Below are 22,943 nucleotides of genomic sequence, written 5' to 3'. Positions count from 1 at the left end.
GTTTGTGTTACCTGTGTGTGTGTGTGTGTTTGTGTTACCTGTGTGTGTGTGTTTGTGTTACCTGTGTGTGTGTGTTTGTGTTACCTGTGTGTGTGTGTTTGTGTTACCTGTGTGTGTGTGTTTGTGTTACCTGTGTGTGTGTTTGTGTTACATGACAAATGCAACAATTACAAGCGACGTAAACAACATCTAAATTTAGCAGTTAGACCGTAAAGTGGTGACGACACTGCAAAGGCAACGTTTACGTTTACAGAGTCGTGTTCTAAAAAAAGTGGGGGAAAAGCCAAATTTTACTTTTACTTGATGCGTAGCAAGTCAGCTGCAGGGTATATTTAGCAACGGCTTCATTAGGGAGGCAGAAAATAGAAATAATCGCAGTTTACAGTTCTTATTTTACTTCCTGGCACAGACATCGTCCACCCCGTGCCTGCCGGCTAACTGCTTAAAAAAAGAGTTATGTATAGTCGGGGACTTTTTGCGAACGGTCAACATCCTCGAGAAACATTTGGTGTTCGCATTCAAATTATTTTTTGGCAGGAGTGTCTGCAGGCAATCGTGACCCAGGGTAAACTATGCCAAAGTACAGGGGCCCTCCGATCAGCCAAAAGGGTGCCACAAATTCGTGAAAAAAATAAACCAGCAGTGAACAAAATGTTGCAACACCATTGCGACCCACAGCAAAAAAGAGCCTGGGTTAAATTCTCAACTCGTGCGACTTTCTGTGTGGAGTTTGTTTACGTTCTCCCCCTGTTCTGCATGGACTTCCTCTGGGTTCTCTGACTTTCTCTCATATAAAAAAAAACAGAACTGGCCGATCACACCCGAATATATAGAGGACCGCAGAGCTTGGGCAATTGTTGGCACCGGCTCCCCACGTGACTGCTGCCTTCTCGCGCCTCGCGAGTCATGTTCTGTCTTCAAGAGCGAGCGAATAGTGAGCGCGGCGCCGCGTTCCAAGTTTATAAATTGTGGCATTTATGATTGTTATACCCAGGACATTACGCCAGGCCTCCCAGACCCGGGGGCTGCATCCAAGGGGTCATTGCGGCGGTAACGGGGGAAACAAAACACGCTTTAGTCAAATTTGTCGAGAAACGTGTGAGCATCGTGGCGGGATTTTGCAGGCAGGGCGGCAGCTGGAGCCTGCGGGGTGGGAATCGCCGCACAGCGGAATGTGGCGAGCCTCGCTGGAGGCTCCTCCACGACCCGTAAGAGAACCTCTCAGTAAACCTCTCAGTAAGAGTCCCTCTCAGTAAGAGTCCCTCTCAGTAAGAGAACCTCTCAGTAAGAGTCCCTCTCAGTAAGATAACCTCTCAGTTAGAGAACCTCTCAGTAAGAGAACCTCTCAGAGAACCTGTCAGTAAGAGAACCTCTCAGTCACAGAACCTCTCAGTAAGATAACCTCTCAGTAAGAGAACCTCTCAGAGAACCTGTCAGTAAGAGAACCTCTCAGTCACAGAACCTCTCAGTAAGATAACCTCTCAGTAAGATAACCTCTCAGTAAGAGAACCTCTCAGTCACAGAACCTCTCAGTCACAGAACCTCTCAGTAAGAGAACCTCTCAGTAAGACTGGGGGAGAGAGGGGGGGGGGGCTCACAGCTGGGGGAGAGAGGGGGGGCTCACAGCTGGGGGAGAGAGGGGGGGCTCACAGCTGGGGGAGAGAGGGGGGGCTCACAGCTGGGGGAGAGAGAGGGGGGGGCTCACAGCTGGGAGAGAGAGGGGGGGGGGCTCACAGCTGGGGGAGAGAGGGGGGGGGGCTCACAGCTGGGGGAGAGAGAGGGGGGCTCACAGCTGGGGGAGAGAGAGGGGGGCTCACAGCTGGGGGAGAGAGGGGGGGGCTCACAGCTGGGAGAGAGAGAGGGGGGCTCACAGCTGGGGGAGAGAGGGGGGGGGGGCTCACAGCTGGGGAAGTGAGGGGGGGGCTCACAGCTGGGGGAGAGAGAGGGGGGCTCACAGCTGGGGAAGTGAGGGGGGGGCTCACAGCTGGGGGAGAGAGGGGGGGGCTCACAGCTGGGAGAGAGAGGGGGGGGCTCACAGCTGGGGGAGAGAGGGGGGGGCTCACAGCTGGGGGAGAGAGAGGGGGGCTCACAGCTGGGGAAGTGATGGGGGGGCTCACAGCTGGGGGAGAGAGGGGGGGGCTCACAGCTGGGGGAGAGAGGGGGGGCTCACAGCTGGGGGAGAGGGGGGGGGCTCACAGCTGGGGGAGAGAGGGGGGGCTCACAGCTGGGGGAGAGAGGGGGGGCTCACAGCTGGGGGAGAGGGGGGGGGCTCACAGCTGGGGGAGAGGGGGGGGGGGCTCACAGCTGGGGGAGAGAGGGGGGGGGCTCACAGCTGGGGGAGAGAGGGGGGGGCACACAGCTGGGGGAGAGGGGGGGGGCTCACAGCTGGGGGAGAGAGGGGGGGCTCACAGCTGGGGGAGAGAGGGGGGGCTCACAGCTGGGGGAGAGGGGGGGGGCTCACAGCTGGGGGAGAGAGAGGGGGGGGGCTCACAGCTGGGGGAGAGAGGGGGGGGGGTCACGGCAAGTAAAGGTAAATCTAAACTGTGTTTGTTCTTTCCTATCCACAGGCGGCTTGGTGTCAGGAACGACCTGGCCACACATGATAGGTCATCACGTGGGAATGTACAGCAGCCAAATACTCGAAACGCGTGATGTTGATTCTAAAACCGGAGGACTCGGGGAGTCATCCATGCGACCACAGGGAGAGAGACACGCAAACTCCAAATATACAACAGGTGTCAGGGTTGGGATCTAACCCACAACCTCCTGTATGCCGGGCGAGGTAGTTAACGTCTCCTAGCCACCGTGGCATCATAACCGCTGTGCCCTTCCTGCCCAAGCAGCGCGTTTAGGCGAGGGAGGGACATTATTTGTCCAGGATCTCTGCAACTCCAAAGGGGCCTCTTTAAACACACTCTGATCTGCAGTATATCGTTCAGAAAGAATAGCAGTATTGCATTGTAGGTATTGTATTGTTTCAGCGTTGGTATATTTGGACAATATAATTCACATTGTATTATATATCTGAATGAAACATTAAATCGATAACTGAGGGAAACACATCATAACAGAAACGTGCAAAGCTAGGCAATCAAATCACTCTGCGGTCCTTGTAGTGCCATGAAGAAGGGGCATTGTGCGAAACGTCGCCTGCTAAATCATCTCCCCTTCAAGGTCACGGGGTTCATCTTCTTGGTTCTTTCGCTAAAGTCACATGAAGACGGCTGCTTGCGTTGTAGCCGAAACGTCGTGAGAATTATTTTATTTTATTTGTTTTATTTTTTATTATTTTATTACTTCCCTTCTACGTGACTTTACCGAAAGAACCAAGAAGATGAATCCCTGCAGTCACGAAAGCTTTAAATCGAAAAAAGTCACAGGGTTATGAAAGAATGCGTCTGTTCCACCGCTGCCTGCCGAGATGACCGCACGTTGTCAACTCCGCGAGTCGTTGGTGTCAATAACAAAGAAAGGCCACGCCCGCAGTTCTGTTGAGCTGGAGGTCTGGACAAGGATGAGGGTATTTTGTACACGCAATGCGCATCGCTGCGCTGTTTAATCTATTTGATTCCAGCCGGCAATCGTCGCTCCGTTTGTGGTGATGTTTTTTTATCGTCTTGCGCGTAGCAATATGCTCAGGGCTGAACGGTATTGGCGATGTAATCTGGCCGCGAGAGGGCTGCAGGAGAGGAGAGAGTTCGTGTGGCTTTGCTCCGGTGTCCTGTCCACGTATGGGGCTTCCCGAGGCGGATGTCAGCAGCGAACTTTGACGGCTGCACTGATGAGGCCTCATACGACGCCTGCACAAAAATGCACGTGAAAAGTCGGTTTGGCAATTAATTTGGTTAAATTCCGCCTGTTGACATTTAAAAAAAAAGTCTCGGTCTGATTTCCATGTAACGAACGTGGCCCCGTCAGGCAGGGCAGCTGGATACTCTGTGGACCAGACGTCACATGCAGGCATCTCAGACGTGCTTCTGCGATGTCCACTTGCTTGGGCGTCCGTGCGGCGCGCGCGCTGCGCTGCGAGAGATGCGAATGGGAACATCGTCAGGTGATGTGGCGCCAATATCACAATTGGAATCAATCGTGAAATCAGTTCATATCCGGGGCGATACAAAGTGTGGCGGGCCTACAAAGCGACAGGGAGGGTTTTATATTTATTTTTCATTACGCGTCGAGCGACCAATTTCTGCCCAAGGGCGGGAACGCGCACGGACAAAATAGCTTGGCGACGTCACCCACGACGAGCGGTGCGCGAGCAGCGAGCAGCAGCCCTCAAACCCGTTCAGGCTTTGGCACACTTCCCACTCAGAGGTGCAGGGGGGCGGGGCATTAAGGGGGGGGGGAGGGTATTAAAACGATGGAGTCATAACGGAAGTTTAAAACCCACGATCATTCAACTCTTGGCTCGCGTCCATCGGGGATGTGCCGGGTTTTTTTTATTTGCATGATCTTTGCATACCGCCGATCGGTGGTCATTTGCTGCGACGCATTTCCATCCGTGTGGAATCTCCCGCGGGCCTGCAGGAGCCAACACTGCTCCCACGCACCGAGTACGCCGCTCGGTGGCCGAGACGTCGAGGATTGAACGTTGGGAGCCGCTCGCTCCACGAGCACCACCCGGCAGGGTCCTCGCTGCTGCTGTTGCTGCTGCTGCTGTTGCTGCTGCTGCTGTTGCTGCTGCTGCTGTTGCTGCTGCTGTTGTTGATGCTGCTGCTGCTGTTGCTGCTGCTGTTGTTGATGCTGCTGCTGTTGCTGCTGCTGCTGTTGCTGCTGCTGCTGTTGCTGTCCCAGGCCGCGCGTGCGACTCGTTGGGCCCCGCTCCCTCGCTCCCCTCTCGACGTGGGGGGCGCCGTTGTCCCTGGTCCCACTTCCTCCCGTGCGTCTCTCGCCGCACTGCCCCTCGTGTCGCCCCTCGTGTCGCCCCTCGCGAGTGTTGGCGGCGTGTGCGTGGTTGCCGGTCTCCTCGCACGCAGGGCACACAAAGCAAACACCCCGCAATCAAATTGAGCAAAGACGGCTCAATAGAGGTAACCCTTCTTGAAAAATAAGATTATTCAGACTCGACGAGGCTTTCGTGGGTAAAATCAAGGGCATTGTTACCCACACATGATTGATATGACATGGGGAGGCCTTCATCCAGCAGTGGATTGAAAAGGGCTGACGATTAATTATTTTCATAGTTTTTGTTGTTGTTAAATCAGTCTGGGTTGCATTGTGGTCAACACTCAACTCCCTCATGAAGAGGTCACAAATTCAAACTCCAGTCCAGCATTCACCCATGCCAGTATCCTTCCATGGTTGTTCAATCGAGTACTACTTTCTGAAAATTCAAGAGTGGTGGTCGTCTCCTGAAGAGACCCTGGGTCCCTGGCACAGCAATGTGGAATTTCCACCGACGACTCGGTGTGGCTATCAGAGCTGAGCGCTGCTCCGTTGGCTCGTTTGAGCAGGGAAACGCTGCCTATGGCTAGTCATCGCCATCATCGTCTGCAGGAATTCGCCGTCGACTGAAACTCCTTGCCCCAGCCATCCGTGCTGTTGACCGCCTTACCCCTGTTCAACGTTCACACTCAAAACCCATTCTGTCCCTCCCCCACCCTCTGCCTTTGTTTTAACAGCAGCCTCTGTCTTTAAGCAAGCACGGCCACTGCGTCTGTCAAGCGACTTGGGACGCAGTCGCATTTCGACGCCACTGTATCGATACAAATGTCATTGCATTGTTGTTATTATCGAAGGCGGCCCGGGTTCGACATCGAAAAGTAATGAAATGGTGAAGGCGGACCACAGCTGGTTGCACTGCTATCGGAACGAACAAGCTTATCACTCAAGAAGCAGCAAGCCAATGTCACGAGCGCACACCATGTAGCGTGCCTTCTCATCGCGTGCCTACTGATCGCGCACCTTCATCGGCTGTCATGAGACGCGACACGGGTGCACATCGCCGGTGCTGTCCATCGTGCCACGTGCCCTTTGTCGACGCGAGTGCCCTTTGCTGAAGAGCCAACTATCTCAATGGGTTCCACGTGGCTGAGGCTGCGATGAGCTGCCATCCCCCATCGCGCACTGCCCGAATCTCAAACTCCTTCGCCCTCGGCTCTTCTCCGCGCCACTCAACTCCATCCGCCTCAGGGCTTGCGCGTGGGAAATCACCCGCCTGGCGCAACCTGTCGCTCGTGTCATCATCGACTCCTTCGTCCCGCCCACAGCGCTGGAAGTGTTGTTTGAGCTATAAAAGTTCGAGGACGAGCCCACAGTCGACACTCAAACCCGACGATAATTTGCGAAGAGGGACTTGAAGAGCGCTCGCTCGACACAAACTGCGACAACAGAACTCCAATGGCTGCTCCAACCTGCTTCATGGTGAGTTCTCGCTCACTCACTCACTCACGCACTCACCCACTCACTGACGCACTCACGCACTCACTCACGCACCCACTCACTGACGCACTCACGCATTCACTCCACTCACTCACTCACGCACTCACTCACACACTCACTCACACACTCACGCACGCACTCACTCACGCACTCCCTCACGCATCCACTCACTCACGCACTCACTCGCACTCAGAAATACCAGAGACAACGTGGGCAGATGAGACGCGGTTTGAACGTGAACACTCAACGCGTCCGTCTCATAACACCGCGACCTTCAAGAGGAGACGCATACCAGACGCCGGCGTGATTACCGAGGGACGGGCCGAGTTTGTCTGTTGCTGGCTGTGCTTTGTGCCCCGCTCTCAATGCATCGGCAGCAGCCGCAGCTGCGGCATCACCCCGCAATGTCTGTAACGACTTGGGGCCGTCTCATTGCTTTTAGATCAGAAACATCACCGGTCAAAATGATTCGTGGTGTGTCAGATGTCTGTGTCGCTGTCACCGTTGCCTAGCAATGGACAAGACGCCAAGCCGCGCACGAGACGTCGAGAGTAGAGGTGCGGTGATGCCCATGGCACGTGCTGTGTTTGAACAGACATGGCGAGTTACATGGATGTGCTCAGGGCAGCAGGGTACACAACAAGAACATGAACGATAATAGTTAGAGAAATTCAAAGTTAGATTTCCTGGGCATGTAATGATTAAACAAGGGACTGAATATGAACGTGGTTTTGACCGGGCACATTCGAGGGACCACGCTATACGAGCCCAGCCATCTGAGTTCCATTCCGGACCATGGCTAACATCATGCTCGAGAGAGTCGAGAGCGGCTCTGTCTCTCTCTGTGTACTCCGCAAGCGGAGGCCCTTCCGCCAGCGTTGACGCGAGCCAGCGATTGCAGGGCCGCGCCTTTACCGCCACTGACCGTTGCTGCTGCCCGCTCCCTCCTCCTCCTCCTCCGCGTGCAGGCGGCGTCTCTGCTGCTGCTGCTGTGCGTGGCCGTGTGGGCCGTGCCCCGCGCGGCCGCCTCCCCGCTCGCCGACGGGCGGTGCCGCGCCGAGGTGCCCGACGAGCTGCTCGTCAAGCGGCTGCACGCGGTGCCCGAGCGCCTGCGGCTGCTCGAGGTGGCGCGGGTCGCCGCCGCCGCCGGCTCGGGGCGCGGCGGCCACCGACACGCGTGCCCGCGATGGACCCACGGCATCGGGCAGAAGGCTCTGACGAGCGAGCGATCCCTCTCGCCGTGGACTTACCGGTGAGCGAGCTGAAATGCCACTTCGCACGCACGCACGCACAGGAAAGAAGTTGGGGGGAAAACATCCAAATGTAGGGCCACATAACTCGGGCAATTGTTGGCGCCGGGTGTGGCTGCCTTCCCGCTTGCCAAATTCACTCTGCAAAGTACTCGAATGGGATTTCACATATTAGCTTTGCGCTAGGAAAAAACATGTTTATTCTTGCGCATGCTGGCGAAATGTTCAGGAGTTAAATGGCGAAATGTTCAGGAGTTAAATGGCAAAGTCGGCACCTGCCGGCCACGACGAAAGGGCTTCAGGAGAGAGTTCGTGTCGTGTTCCTCCGATGATGGTGATGGTCCAGTTTGGCCAGAATGGTATTATCATGTCGTGTCTTTAAGGCATCACTCTGCACAGTATCTCGATGGGTCTCTATGTTTTATATAGGCATCTAACTCTATTAGGCTATATGTATCTCTGTGTGTCTGTTTTTTATATCTCTATAAGGTTGACTATATGGTCAATCGTTTTAGATGCATGGCCACAACCCCGTTGTGCAGTGGATGTGGTGCAGTATTGGCCTCTTGATGATATTCTGATGCAGTGGATAGTTAGACCAGTGAGTGGTAAGCGGGTGGGTGGGTGACTAAGTGGGTGGTTGAATAGCTGGGTGAGTAGGTGAATTGGTGAGTGAGTTGATGGTTACACCGGTGTCTTCGAGGGTTAGGAGGGGGGAGAAATTTCCAAGCCAAGGAAGTGCACGATGCCATTCGGCTGTTGAATGACGGCGCCGATACCAAATCTACCAAACGAGAATGAATTAATATCATCGCCACAGCATTGACGATAACCGGTGTGCTCCGCACGCGTGCCCCGCAGGCTGAACCGCAAGGCGGACCGCGTGCCCGAGGTGCTGCCCGAGGCGGCCTGCCTGTGCGCCGGCTGCGTGGAGCCGCACTCGGGCCGCGAGACGCACAGCGTCGTGTCCGTGCCCGTCACGGCGCACGTGCGCGTGCTGTACCGCGAGCGGGGCTCGTGCGAGCCGGGCCACGCGCGCTACGAGGAGCGCTGGGAGGAGATCGCCGTGGGCTGCACCTGCGTCGTGCCCAGCCTGAGCGGTGGCGGCAACTGACGGAGACGGGGGCAGGTGGAGGAGGCGCGGCGGTCGTCGTGGCAGCACCGACGACTTCGGTAACATCGGCGCCAGCGACATGAGCAACATCGACAACTCCGGCACCAGCAACAGCATCGGCAGCATCAAGCAGTACCAGATAAGGCCAACGTCTCTGGACTTTAACACTGAGCCAAGCCACGCGGTAAACGTTGAACGTTGGGCCAACGTTGGTCCAAAGGTTCCAACCGCATGCCAATGTTTGCCCAACGTTGCACGTGTAGCTGGGCAGACACGGGCTGCGTGTGCTCGTCCGCACCAGCGCCACAATGCATGGCGGTACATCCCCCAGGATTCTTTGCGGTGACGCTGCGGGCGGCGTCGTGAAATTTTCGGACCGAATTTTAGATCCGAGACCAAATCTCAAGTTGTGTTGGCATAATCGAATGCTTTAACAATCATGAGAGCAATTGTGTACTCGTTAAAGTGCGTATGTGTGACGTATGCCGTGAGGTATGTTCGCAGTGTGCCCCAAGTGTATTGGCATTTGTTAAAATGGAATGTCAGCCACAATCTGAGTAGAACAGAGAGGCGCTGTCAATGAGTATACACATCAACAATTTGGGGGCTCTGTGATTGTATGATGATAGCATGATAGCTGATGGTATCCTCTACACAGTACAAGTCGGCGTGTACACCGCTTCGAATCATCACGATACGCTATGCACCGAATCTCGCGATTTAGAATCAATATTCTTTTCCCTTCCAAATTCGTATTTTGTTGTCCGCGATGGTTTGAGACGTGAGATGGGAACCCCCACGCAGACACGAGGGGCCGCTAACGATCACCAGCGTTTAAACACAAGATATCGATCCTCCAATCGAATAACTGAATCTCATCGGGGAGGGGCGACGCTTTTGCACGACGTCCTCGGTGCTGAGTATCTGTCCACCCCGACACGAGATTCGGGGTAGGTGGCATGGGGAGGGGGGGTCCCGGCTCTGTGAGCCGCTGGACACCGCCACCGCCGCCTGCCCGCTGTGTCCGCACTCTCCGCTGTCTCTCCGATTCGAAGAGACTTCTCGGTGGCTGTGCCACTTCACAAAATGTTGTGCCATTTTGGCATCTCGCTTTAGCGTCAGCTGCGTCGAGGCCGTCAGCGTGCCACCACCGTGTGGTCGGCTTATTTCACGCTGTCGGAGCTCGTGTTGTACTCTGTTGTTGTTGTTGTTGGGGTGTAATCCCAGACGCCCGTGTTCACGAGTTGACAGAGCGCCGTGTATGCGGTAAGGGGGGGGGAGTTCCCAGTTTGTGGAAGATAGCAGCAAAATCTGGACATTTTTGTCAACAACGTCACGACTCGGGCTTTGCGGCACCATCGTGGGACTTGCTCGCCACCTGATGCCTCCTGACGCCTCCTGCACTCAACTCGCACAAGACGCCTCGACATCTTCTTACACCAAGGGATCGATGAGTAGTCTCGTGTGAGCAGGTTTACAAGGTCAATATTTATTTATTTGTAACTTTTATTAATCCGCGCTGCCGATGCTTAAACTCCTCTGGGCGCGTCAGGATCTGTTTAAAGGGAAACTCGCGTCGTTATGAAATGGTTTCGTTTTTGCTTTCCAAAATGTGTGTAAAGCGACGGCTTGGTTTACAGGTAGCCGGGGTGCGCGTGGTTTACAGGTAGCCGGGGTGCGCGTGGCTTCTACCTCGAATCCAGCCCCGTGGAGGCAAGCAGCGAGGGTCGGCGGATCACACACAGACGTTGTTGTTGTGAAACTCCCTTCCCGGTAGAGCAAAGTGCAGGCGACTCTCCGCGCGTCCCTTCTCACTGGGATTGAGTGTTGCGCCTTTGCACCCGTGGGGGGTTTTTCCCCCGAGTGCTCCGGTTGCCTCGCACTCTTTCATTGGCTGAAAGAATTATTAATATGTAATAGAGGACCGCAGAACTTGGGCAATTGTTGGTGGCGCCAGCCGACTGCCTGGCTGTTTGTGCTTCCTCGGCGATTGTGGGAGAGATGAAATTTGCTTCGAGCAGCGGAGTTGATGAGCCCGATTCTCGTGTGTGGCCACTTGGGTGGCCTGGGCCTCGAAAGCAGTTTGCACTGAATTGTGGGTTCACTTACCACAAACCCGCTGTAATTTAAGCAGGGAGTTATCCATCGACTGTAAAATTTTTGTTAAAGGCTGTTGTTGGGTCATCATTGGCAAAAGGTGGAAAGCCAGGGGCTCACCAGCAAATGAGATTCATTCTCTCTACGTGCTCTGCCCCGACCATTAAGGAAATGCAATTTGGCACGCGGCTAAAATGAAAATAATTTGGCATGACCTGCAAAGTGTCATGCGGCAACCTGGTTGGGCATTTATTTGAAGACAACTCTCCATAGTCGGTACTTCCCTGGTTAAATTCGTGGCTTCAACAATCTGCCCTGGAATGTATGGATGCGGGGAGACGATGCAGTGACAGCGATCACGACTGGGATGGGAAATGGTCCCACACACCAAGTGTGCAGGTTGATCCTGCCATGCTCGTCATTGGTGGCTGATATTCTCCAGAACGCCTTCTATTGTTGAACTGAGTATGCACTAAACGTAATATATTACAATACATGCAAGTGTACTGTCAATAACTTATTTAACTTATTTGTTCACGGTTTCTAATTTATTTTACTGTTTGTAACTTATTTGTCCACTCGGTGCATGTTAACGGATGTAACTTTATAATATTTATTGCTAACTTATGTAAACGTTAAGGATGTGACTCTGGCCTATGTGGAGGTGATGGTTGTAATGTATTTAATAATATGCTCTCGGTTATATGACCAATAACTTATTTCGAAGCACGTAACTTATTAACGTAATATTTATTTAACTTATCCAACCACAGTGCTGCTTTCCTGCGGGTCACATTTTTCACACGTCGGGTCGTGAACGCGGTTGTTGAAACCACGTGGTTCGTGACGTTTGGTGATGTGGTTGTTGGGTGATGTGGTTGTTGAAACCAAACAGAAAGCACAAAGAATAAACACAAAGCGATGTTTACATCCTCGATGCTTGTCGGCGTTTGATCTTCCACTGCGACGCCGTCGCTCAGCGTCGCATCCCGAGCGCGGCAGCCACGAGGAGAGCCCTGGGTTCGACTCCCGACTCGGGCGCCTTTCTCAGTGGAGTTTGTAGGATCCCCCCCTGTCCTACAGAGTGAGTGGAGTTTGTATGATCTCCCCCTGTCCTTCAGTGAGTGAGTGGAGTTTGTATGATCTCCCCTGTTCTGCCCTGATAGTGAGTGGAGTTTGTATGATCTCCCCTGTTCTGCCCTGAGAGTGAGTGGAGTTTGTATGATCTCCCCCTGTCCTACAGAGTGGAGTTTGTATGATCTCTCCTTGTTCTGCAGTGAGAGTGAGTGGAGTTTGTATGATCTCCCCCTGTCCTACAGAGTGAGTGGAGTTTGTATGATCTCCCCCTGTTCTGCCCTGAGAGTGAGTGGAGTTTGTATGATCTCTCCCTGTCCTACAGACTGAGTGGAGTGTGTATGATCTCCCCCTGTTCTGCAGTGAGAGTGAGTGGAGTTTGTATGATCTCCCCCTGTCCTGCATTGAGTGGAGTTTGTATGATCTCTCCCAGTCCTGCAGTGAGAGTGAGTGAAGTTTGTATGATCTCCCCGTCCTGCAGTGAGAGTGAGTGAAGTTTGAATGATCTCCCCCTGTTCTGTAATGAGGAGTTTGTATGATCTCCCTCTGTTCTTCAATGAGGAGTTTGTTTGATCTCCCCCTGTTCTGTAATGAGGAGTTTGTTTGATCTCCCCCTGTTCTGTAATGAGGAGTTTGTTTGATCTCCCCCTGTTCTGTGAAATATCCGAATGGTCGCTTTGCCTCGTGGCATCTGGTGGCTCCGCTGCTGCTCGTGGTTGGGGGAGCGCACAGCGCTGTTGCGTCACGCGCACGTGGGCGTCGAGGAGCCGCCACACTCTGGGCTCGCCAGCACACGGCAGTCCCACCACTCGGTCCCTTATGTATGGGATCGAGTGTTGTGCCCTCGCACGCGCATGTTTTCTCGAGGTGCTCCGGTTTCCTCCCACACGTATCAACATTAATAGGCTGAAAGCATCTTAATATATGCACACCTCCGTATTGTCAGGCAGTTGCATAAATGATGCTGCTATAAAAAAAAACTGATTTTATTCGTAGCACAATTGGGATTATACACGAGGAAAATATATTATAAAGATGATTACTGTCGAAATGCTATGCTACAGATGCACTCTGCAAATCCACGGATCAAGTGAAAGACGAATTGATAGAGCACCTTCACTCAAGGCGCTTGACAGAGCTGACAACGGTGCCACAGAATTGGTGGGATGATGAAGTGGTCAGGCCGTGCCAGGCTTGCGGAATGAGTGACAGCGAAAGAGCGCCACTTTGAGATCACGAAAGTGGAGGGGAGGGATGGAAGAGGAAAAGAAAGTGCAGAACTGGACGATTTGCAAATCGAGAACAGGATATTAAAGGGCCGTACATCCCACAGAAAGCTCGGCTACTTTTTGGGCAATTTACGAGAAGAGTTGACAGAAGCCTGGGTTAGATAAAGACGCAACGAGTCCGTGATGAGAGGCAGCGCGCAGAGAGAGTGAGAGAGAGGCGGTGACAGAATGACCGGAGCAGCAGCCGGAGGATGACGCGGGGAGAGTGCTCGTTGTGGCGGGTCACACGGGGGACTGAAGAAGTGCGTGTTGCTGCTGGGCCATCGCGTCGATCCACTGATGGATGAGGGCCTCCGTCCCACTCGCCATGCCAGTTGAAATTAATAAGCCGAAACTAACACAGTCGTGCCTCGGACGCTCAGCAAGTCGCAATTTGTGGGAATGGAAGTGGTCGTCGACCCCCATGGAGATTCGTCGATTCCCGGGAATGAGGATTTTCGACCGCTGGCTCAGGCCACCGATGGGAGGAGCCTCCACCGCCCCCCCCCTTTGCTCGATGCGCTGGGAACCAGACTCTCCGACCTCTGACACAAGCAGTTGCCACACCGTGTTTATTAGTCAGTTCATTAATTTTTTTATTCTGAAAAAAACACTACAGTCAGTTTCAGTGATACAGGTATTAACCGATAGGGTTTTTTTTTTTTAAACACCGGATTATTTCAACAAATCTGCATCAAAAACAGGCACAAAGTTACACAAATGCATTAATGCCTAAGCCCTACAAAACTATTTTTCGCTGCAAAACAAATCTTTCTTTTAATACTTAAGCCATTACGAAGAAACGAAAATGTTAAAAAAAATTACTTTATTATTGATTTTAAGGAGGCCGCGGTTAATTGTAATTATTTGTAATATTTATATATTTATATACTTTCAGGAAGACTATACTGCACAGTTAGAACAAGTCCCACGTTCCCTCCACCGGATTAGAAAAACTCGGGAGAACCTCTTGCCGTGACTCTTAGAGAGGTCCCCGCTACGGATACAGCGATGCATCGTTCTTGTTGAGCAGACCCCGGGCGGGTGGGTGGGCGGGCAGTGTATCTGTTGCATCTCACTTTGCCCCCCAAAGTGGAGCCTTAAAAAGCAATTCTATAAGCCAGATCATGAACACCAAAGTCTGTTTTGCGGTTAAGGACACTGACAAATCTTAAGTCCTTGTTCATGTTTTTTTACTCGCCCAAAAATATATATATACTGTAGAGAGATGTGGCGATGGGCAGAACGAAGTGTTCAGTTTTGCCCGGAAAACGCCAGCGACGGGCGTAGAGCTCGGCTTTTGTTCGTCCCCCGCTCGATGCGATTCAAAAATCAGGGAAAGAAAACAAAAATAATGTACTTGCAGCAAAAACTTCATTCCGGCAACAGCAGCAGCAGGCTCCTGCTCCATACAACAAATAAAGCCTGCGTGTCCGTGCGTTCCTTCCGCGTCGTTTATAAATCGGCAGCGCATCCCCAACGTATGGAACGCAATTTACTGTACAGGACAAAGCACCTTCCTTTATTAGGTTAAGACTGGCCTTTTGTAAGAAAATAAAAAAAGGGGGAGACGCTTCCTCCATTTATTTAAATCGGGTCTTGCAAAAACGCGGACTCTTTCCCTCCCAGTGTCTCGGAATTCTGACGCTTTCTCAAAAGACGCAAACTTGCGTCGCTCCCATCCCACACGAGCGCGCATGGGAAACGCAACGGGGGGGGGGGTGGGGCAGTGGAGGGCGGCCAAATGGCCTGTGCTGAATTGGCGAGTCGATACATTGGGGCGGAGGTTAACGAGTCGATTGCATTGGGGGTCGGTGTTTGCGCCGCGTCATTCATTCCGAGCCCCACGTCTTGAGAGAGACTGACCCACCCACTGAATGGGAACGTTCACCACGTTATGTGGGAGAACGTCGTCGCGATGGGCTAGGGCCACACACAGGTTTCACTACGACGTGCCTCCTCCTCCTCGTGTCGCAAAGAACAATAGCGAGCGGGGGGTGGGGGGCGGGGGGGTTAGCGGTGCCTCCGGCGGGCTGCAGGCAGCTCGACCGCACCAGACTCGGGCAGCCCAGGCCGGAATAAACCAGCCCAGGCCGGAATAAACCAGCCCAGACCCAACCAGGCGAGGTCAGGCTACACTAAAGTGGGTCAGACCAGGACCTAGCTAGTGTAATATAAACTAATATTGGTCTGACCAGAGTAGATTGATCAGAGCCAAGCCCAGACTAAACGAGGCATAATTAGGCCAAGCAATCATCAGAATCACCCAAACCAGACCCAGGCAGATGTTCCAGGTGATGCTCACACCAGGCCAGGGTGGACTCAACTGAACAATGCCAGCCCTGTGAAGATGGCCAATTCAGACTGAGTACAACTGGGTCACAGAATCAGACAAAATGGAGCCACTTAAAGACCAGATCTGGACGCCCCAGACAGGAGGACCAAACGATATCAAACCAGACCAGGTGAGGCGAGGTCATATTTTGCCACACCAGACAGGATCTCATCAGAATCAGACCAGCCTAAAAAGGGTAAAATCATACCAAGTGTGGCTAGACCAGTCCCAACCAGTCCAGTCGGGGTCAAGACAGATCCTGCCACATCAGATCGAATCTGACCAGACCAGTCCAGCCCCACCATTAAACAAATAGGCAAAGTCAGACTAAACTATATCAGATCGGATGTATCCACGTGCAGATCAAAGGAGGCCAGGCCAGGCCAGGGCACAGCAGGGCCAGGCCGGGCCGGGCGGGGAGCAGGACGGGTCGAGAGCGTGTCGTCGGGCCGGGCCGGGTTGGGCCAAGCGAGCTCAGAAGACCTCGGCGTACTGCCCCTCCTTGGACTCGGAGTTGGTGCGCGTGCGGGCACGCGTGCGTCCGTCTTCGCCCGAGATGCTGGAGCTCCGCGAGGCGGTCCGTGACCGGGAGAGCCGCGTCAGCATGGCCGACGGCACTGCAGGCGCGCGGCGGGTGGGGAGGGAGGGAGCGAGCGGGGGAAGGAGGGAGGGCACGAGAGGGAGCGGGAAGGAGACAAAAGGAGGAATCGGAGGAGGGGGGAGGGAGGACACGGGGCGAGAGACGGAACGGGTGGAAACAAGGGGACACGACGGACGGAGGATCAGAACGAGTGGAGGGAATGTGGGCGGCGCACACGTGGGAACACGGGTACGCGAGCGCGCATGCAGGCGTGGTGCATCGCGGGGCACAGCAAGCGCAGGCGGCGTCGTGCTCGCTGCAGGCTGGGCGCGGTGGTGGACGGCCGCTGAGCGGGCGGGCGGCAGGCCGGCTCTGTTCAAGGCTCCACCGGTTGCGCGCGGCTTCCCGCACAACGGTGGCGTCCACCGAGACACCGTTGCCGGGATGCGGCTAGAAGAGCGGCGATTACACGAGCGTGCGCGTGTACACAGCCGGCATCGCTCGTCAGATTGTTTAGGACAGCGGCTCTTATGTTGGTGTTCAAAATGAAAACGCTGCCGCATCAAACCACTGGAAGCCCAATCGGCTCCAAAGATGACGACGGCAAATTGTCCCTAACGCGAGGCGATGTTTACTTTGCTATTGCGCTACATGTTAAGCAGTCATCTGGCAGCACAGACAGGATAACAATTTTTTAATTATTGCTGGGAGCGGTGGTCTGACACCGGCACTTCTGGCAGCCGGCGTTCGAGGTTCACGGAGATTTAATTTGTGTGCGTCGAGACTCCCGTTACCCTTAAAGCGTCAATGAAGCAAGTACCACCTCGCGGGAAGTCAACGGATGTGGTCTCATGGATAAAGCCGTCACCGCCACAATAATGTGGAGTGCACACCTCAGGGATAAACACTGCCCACCGATGGTCGGGGCAGAGAGACGGTCTCGCTGGCTGCCGACGTTTACCGAGTGGAGTTGGCTGTGGAGTTGGCTACGGCGCGAGGCTACGGCGTGAGGCTAGACCGCGAGGACACGGTGTACCGGAGCGCCGGGGAGCAAAAGCAGCGGCGCGAAGCAGTCACGCTCGCGGGCCCGGCACCGGGTGCGCCGCTCGGCCCATGCCAAACTCGGCGACTGCGAAGCCGTGCGGCCCAGACGACAACGACAACGATAATCACACAGGCGGCGGCGTTCGGTTTAACCGCCAAATAAAAACACACCCCCCCCCCCCGTGTAGAATCGCTACGCCGCCCCGTAGGCGGTCACGTTCCTCCTGCTGCCTCTCTCCTCACGCTGCTCCGCTTAAGACATTCGCTCCCATCGTCGCTTTCTGCCAAGCTCAGTGTAAAAACCCTCCTCCTAGTAAAGTAATGTGTTGTTATACAAAGTTTTTTTACAACGTTGTGCAGTTTGCTGTTGGCCGCTTGACGTGTGACGTCTTTGGGACTGTACTTACTAAACCATTCGAAAAGTTACGAATTGAAAAAATTCCACTAGAGAGCTCGACCAGCTGCACAGGGCGGAGGGTGCACAGCGGCGGCAGGGCCATCGGTCCTCCGCGTGTTCCGCCTCGCTGGCCAACCGGAGAGAGGCCTGGAAGCGGCGACGTCTCCACTCCGAGACGGCACCATCGTGCGTGGGCAGGGGTCCGGCAACCAAAATAACGTGAAGAGACATTGTTCTCAAAATCGGTAAAAACACAAAAAATGTCACGAGCTGCCTTGCCTGTGAACACGAGACGGTGGTCCTTGATAAATAACGTCACGAAGCAGCCCGTGACGAGACACGTGCAGGCCTCGGGAAAAGCAGGTTACTGACCTCTGTTCATCAGGGTGGGGTTGTCACCCCCTCGCCACATGGCCACGAGTGGCACGACCCATTATCGGGCCTGTCGACAAGACGACGCCTCCACGGCTATTCCGTTAATAAAACGGAAGACGCGACCGCGAAACGCAAGCGACGACGATGGGCGGCGTGCGAGCGAGCGGGACGCGGCTCCTCCGAGCAGTGTACTTACTGTAGCCCATTCCTTGGACGAAGTATTTGAAGGCTTCTGTGAGTTTGGCCGGCTGTAGGTCAACCACAAAGAGACATCGATCGTCGAGTCATGAAAAGGCGACATCCAAAACCCGGCGGATTAAAGCCCCTACACACCGAATCAATACTTTGTTTTCATCGCGGTGAGAATACCCCCACCGTTGGGAGCCCCAGGGCCTAGCCTCATAGGCTGCAGATTAAATGACTTTTGAGTGGGAGGGCGGGATGGGGGGGGGGCTCAATAATGTCAAATTAAATCCCAACTAAGTTCGGCGGTGCGTGCGGCGAGTCCGGCGCAGCAGCCAAGGCCGCGGGGGTTCAGCCCCGGCCCTGTGACGCCTCGTGGCGACTTCGCGTCTCTCCGCGCCCTTCACCAACCAGCGCTGACCGTCGTGGTGAAGTATGGTCAAATAACCCCCCGTGACACGCACGGCGTGGGAGTGTGCCCCTTCAAGCGGTGGATTCCCAACAGGGCTCAACGGGTGCACAAATAACGTGTTCGTTTTATCACGGGACCATTCTTGCCAGTATCAAAATACAACAATTGGCTTTACCTTTTCAAGCAATCAAACAGCTGTTAAGATGTTCAAACACCAAACAGAAACCTTTTGCAAGGAACTAGACCAGATAACACCAAAAGGCGAGACGAGGCTCCGAAGAAAGCTCTCTCTGGTGTGGAGCAGTCCGTTTCGAAGACAATGCAAATATTGCCAGAGCATGTATTTTTTTTTGTTGCATGTTCACCACAAGTATGTGTGGTGAACGCAGACATGATTCTTTGCAAAAGCGTTATTATTGTTTGGTGTTTTAACATCTTAAAACCTGATTTTTATTGACAGAAAGCGCAAAACCAATTGCTATGTGTTCGTTTTTAGTTTGTTTTTTAATTGGATGCCATCAATTCCATCCGTTGCGAACGTGTTGCCCGGCGTGGTGTGGCCGAAACGAGCGTGCAATCATGAGCATCGATCTTAAGGTGGGTGAATCGATGTATCGCCTGGGTCCCCCGTGTGGCGGAGAGATACCTGGACACACTGGGGCAGGCCTCCGCAGTCGGACATCTGGAACGACAAACAAACACGCCGTCAGAAAAACCTTCATCGATGCCACAAACCACTTCACGCTCCCGAGCGCCGCGACTTTAACTTTGAACACGGTTGGCACAGTCGGGAATGCAGGCCGTGCGCATCCGTCAGTCACCACTCCTCGAGGACCGCGCGGCTTGGACAGTCGTTGGCACCGGCTCGTCAACCAACACAGCCGGAGAACACTGCCCCCCCCCCCCCGCCAACAAAGCCCTTAGGGCGACGATCGAGCGCTGCGACGCGGTGAAACGGGACAACGCCCCGGTCGTTAGGTCGTTATTACATTCTCGCGCAAAGTAAAAAAAACGCGGTTTGAGCTAAAAGTCTCTTGCGTCGTCGTTACCTTGAGGAAGGACGTCTGGGTCGGGTCCAGCTTGGAGTTGCACTCGACCTGCACGCCGCAGAGACGGGGGGGAGGGGGGGTGGGGGGTGAGGTCGCGCCGCGCCATCGCGCGTCTCCGCCTCGCGTGCGGCGGTCGTTAGCGCGCTTCTGTGCCACGAATCCGGTGACCGGGTATAGCGCAGCGCCGTAAATCGTATCAACGGACGGCCTGGAGGTCACCGCTCTGAAGCCCACTGGGCCCGTTTGCAAAGAGGTTCACAGCGTCGTTTGGGCTAGAGTGACGGCGCGGTGGTTAGCGCTTCGAGCCGCGAACCCGGTGACCCGAGGTCGATTCTCGACTGCTGCTAACATCGGCGGTGAGATTGACATCTCGACCGGACCTGGGTGCCAGCTTTACCAACGCGCGCACTGCCGAGCGTGGTGAGGCACGATCGACCAGCTCGCACTGTCGACACGACGTGGGGAGGGCTTCGTGAACGGCTGCGGCTCATCAGGAGGAGAGAAAGAGCCCCGAGAGAGTCAGCCGAGCGGCGAGCGAGACGCCGGACGTGCACGTCGCCACCCAGACACCCACTTACCACAGCGTCCACCATCGGCGAGGAGTCTCCAACCACCAGCATCACAGGACACCTGCGGGGGGCAAGGGATTGGGCATCAACGGGGGGAGCGGCGGGAGGCCGCGCTCACGCGATCGGCATCGTCGAGTTGGACGCGGCTAAGTACGATCCAATAACCTCCGGGACCCGCACGGAGCGGGCAGGCCCTCTCATCCAGCAGTGGACAAACAGGGCTGCTGTGCCACGCTCGCGCCGCAACCGACGGGGCAAGGGCCACATCGTTTCAGTAAATTCGAGTGCTTGCAGAGCGTCCGACAGTCGCTGCTCGGAGATCGGCCGCTCCGGGAGCCGTGCTGTCGCCATCTTCTCTCGGCGGTGGCACGGAACCACGGAACCACGGACCTCTCCTCCCCGCCGCGCCCCCTTAAGCCGCTCTACAGCAGTAGACTGGGTTTCCCGACGCTTTGCCACTTCGCAGGGAAGCGCCAACATCATCAGTGCCGCCCCCCCGCCCCACTTCTCTGCCCACGACTGATCTTCGGGGCGCTCTGACCTACGGCACCTTGATATTTTGGATCAAAAATGTCTTTTTATTTTAATTAAATAACAGATTTTATATATATATGAAAGCTTTAGCTCTGCGGGCTGTAGACACTGCAAACTAAATGTCAAGGGAGACGAGTCATGTGACCACCGGGATGCGTGGGGACACTTTTTTTCCAGCGGCTGCTGCCACAAGGGAAGCTGTAGCTCTGATAGCCGTGCAAGCGCTCTCTCTCTCTCGCTCGCTCTCTCTCGCTCTCGCTCCCGCCGCGCCGGCTCTCGCGGCTCAGCATCGAGATGAGATTTTGGCGGCGCGGATGATCAGGACTTGTACCCCACGGTCACCCTTGGTTACCACCGTGAGAGCGTCAAGCCTACAAAATAACAAGCGGCGCCCGTTTCGCAGCGCCCGTTTAAAAATCCCGTGACGTTATTGTAAAACGAGCAGGCCGTTGAGTGGCAGTGTCAAGGTTCGAAAAATTTAAACCCACAAATTACTCAATAGGGATTGTATAGAGGAACATCGCCCCCAAGTGTGAAACTCAGCCAGGAGCCTCGTGAAAAAGAGTCTCGAGACTCGATGAAGCATTTGCGGTGAACCAAGCGGAGTAGCGGTGTTTATAGTAATAGTCACCCCATATTTCGATTTAAAGCTTCTTTCGTGACTGCAGGGATTCATCTTCTTGGTTCTTTCGGTAAAGTCACGTAGAAGGGAAATAATAAAATAAAATAAATTAAACATAATAAAATAATTCTCACGACGTTTCGGCCACAACGCAAGCTGAAACGTCGTGAGAATTATTTTATTATGTTTTATTTTTATTATTGTATTATTTCCCTTCTACGTGACTTTACGGAAAAAACCAAGAAGAAGTCACCCCACACTCGCTGCAGTCAGCTGCCGACTTACTTGAGAGTCTTAGCCGGCTGCCCCAGCGATGCTTTCCCCAGGTCCAGGTCTCTCCGGCTACAAAAGCAGATTTGAGAGGGGGGGGAGGGGGTGGTGAGGGGGGGACACAATTCGGGAAACAGGGACAAGAAAGAGTGGTGGGGTTCATGGCGGGGTCGTGAGGCAAGGGGGCTGTGTGGAGGAATGCGCCTGCGAAAGAGCCCAAGGGCTTCGGAATCGTGGCGAGTGGATCATGCGTCGCGCTCGCGAGACGCCCACCTGCAGAGAAAGTACAGCAAGTAGGTTCTGCCACCTACACGTAGGGGTTTGGGAGAGTCATGTCCTCACTTGTGTGGGTTCTCTTAGTTTTTTTCCGGATCCCGCGAAAGACAAATCAACAATATTTTTGTTGGTGTCGTGTGTGTTAAGGTATCATGGTGTCATGTGCGTCGCGATGTTGTGTGCGTCGCGATGTCGTGTGCGTCGCGGTGTCGTGTGCGTCGTGGTGTCGTGTGTGTTGCGGTGTTGCAGTGTGGCGTGGTGTCGTGGTGCCGTGTGCCGTGGTGTCGTCGTGCCGTGGTGTGGCGTGCGTTGCGGTGTCGTGGTGTGGCGTGCGTCGCAGTGTCGCGTGTGGGCTGGGGCCTGCACCTGTTGTAGGCATTGACGAACAGGGACAGGTTCTGCTGGTTGATCTCCTCCAGCATGTGCTGCTTGTAGGTCTGCATCAGGTCTGCGTTGTTGCTCAGCTCCGACTGCAAGCGCAGGGTGCACGGATGAGGACGGTATAAGCATTGGGAGGGTGGGGGAGAGGGTGGGGGAGAGGGTGGGGGAGAGGGTGGGGGGAGAGCGTGGGGGGAGCCTCGCCTGGCTGAAGTGATGAGAGAGCACGGTGTCCGTCAGGGTGTTGGTCAGGTTGGTGATCTGCAGAGACAAACCCAAAAAGAGTCGCGCATCACCGCCATGATCGCCATCATCGCGACCAAACACAAAACGTGGCGATGCCGAGCTACGCCCCAGGCCGCCCTGGGTAATACCGCGGTGGCCGCGTGTCGGGGCCGTAGGAACGCTGCACGCCGCAGCGCTGCACGCCGCAGCGCTGCACACCGCAGCGCTTCACGGCGGACGTGAGAGATAACGCAACGTTATTGGAAACAAGAAGTCGTTTGCATGCTCAGCGTTGGTCCAAATTTGCCACTTTTACCAAAAAAATAGCCGCTAATGACTCGATTCAGATCACGCACAGCAGCAACAATCGGCCCCCAAAGGACAAAATAACCGCCGACTGTCCCTGCGACGATCGCCTCCCGATAAGCGCGAGAGCGCCACCGCCAAGCGCACTCCATTATTATTATTATCATAATCACTTATTATTCCGTGAACGACGAGGTCAAT

The 22,943-nt window shown here is 54.5% G+C and overlaps 3 protein-coding genes across 5 annotated transcripts in view; 1 reads left to right on the top strand and 2 right to left on the bottom strand.

The window, feature by feature from the left end:
• Window positions 1-3,074: 3,074 nt before the first annotated feature.
• Window positions 3,075-5,913, bottom strand: LOC133355866 (uncharacterized). Its single transcript, XM_061573279.1, has 3 exons — window positions 5,908-5,913; window positions 4,466-4,968; window positions 3,075-4,018 (listed from the first exon to the last, which is right to left on the bottom strand). The coding sequence occupies exons 1-3, from the start codon at window positions 5,911-5,913 to the stop codon at window positions 3,790-3,792; spliced, it is 738 nt and encodes a 245-aa protein (XP_061429263.1). The 3' UTR covers window positions 3,075-3,789.
• A 43-nt stretch (window positions 5,914-5,956) lies between these two features.
• On the top strand, window positions 5,957-11,753 carry LOC133355963 (interleukin-17B-like). The gene is made up of 3 exons (XM_061573422.1): window positions 5,957-6,366; window positions 7,353-7,636; window positions 8,496-11,753. The coding sequence occupies exons 1-3, from the start codon at window positions 6,343-6,345 to the stop codon at window positions 8,746-8,748; spliced, it is 561 nt and encodes a 186-aa protein (XP_061429406.1). The 5' UTR covers window positions 5,957-6,342; the 3' UTR covers window positions 8,749-11,753.
• Window positions 11,754-13,758: 2,005 nt separating this feature from the next.
• LOC133356004 (protein NDRG3-like) overlaps window positions 13,759-22,943 on the bottom strand; it is a 52,450-nt gene continuing 43,265 nt past the window's right edge. For all 3 annotated transcript variants that reach the window (XM_061573482.1, XM_061573483.1, XM_061573484.1), the window contains exons 9-16: window positions 22,416-22,472; window positions 22,200-22,303; window positions 21,573-21,629; window positions 20,141-20,192; window positions 19,563-19,610; window positions 19,160-19,195; window positions 18,115-18,166; window positions 13,759-16,139 (exon numbers count right to left, since the gene is read on the bottom strand). In XM_061573482.1, the coding sequence (XP_061429466.1) occupies window positions 15,997-16,139; window positions 18,115-18,166; window positions 19,160-19,195; window positions 19,563-19,610; window positions 20,141-20,192; window positions 21,573-21,629; window positions 22,200-22,303; window positions 22,416-22,472 (549 nt within the window). In that variant the 3' untranslated portion in view covers window positions 13,759-15,996. The remainder of the gene's footprint in view (window positions 16,140-18,114; window positions 18,167-19,159; window positions 19,196-19,562; window positions 19,611-20,140; window positions 20,193-21,572; window positions 21,630-22,199; window positions 22,304-22,415; window positions 22,473-22,943) is intronic.

The sequence above is a fragment of the Lethenteron reissneri genome, chromosome 52, assembly GCF_015708825.2.
Source record: "Lethenteron reissneri isolate LAM-NWPU_2019-01 chromosome 52, ASM1570882v1, whole genome shotgun sequence".
NCBI classification, from domain to species: domain Eukaryota; kingdom Metazoa; phylum Chordata; class Hyperoartia; order Petromyzontiformes; family Petromyzontidae; genus Lethenteron; species Lethenteron reissneri.
Note: the sequence above shows the minus strand (reverse complement) of the source record. Positions and strands in the feature narration are given on the sequence as shown.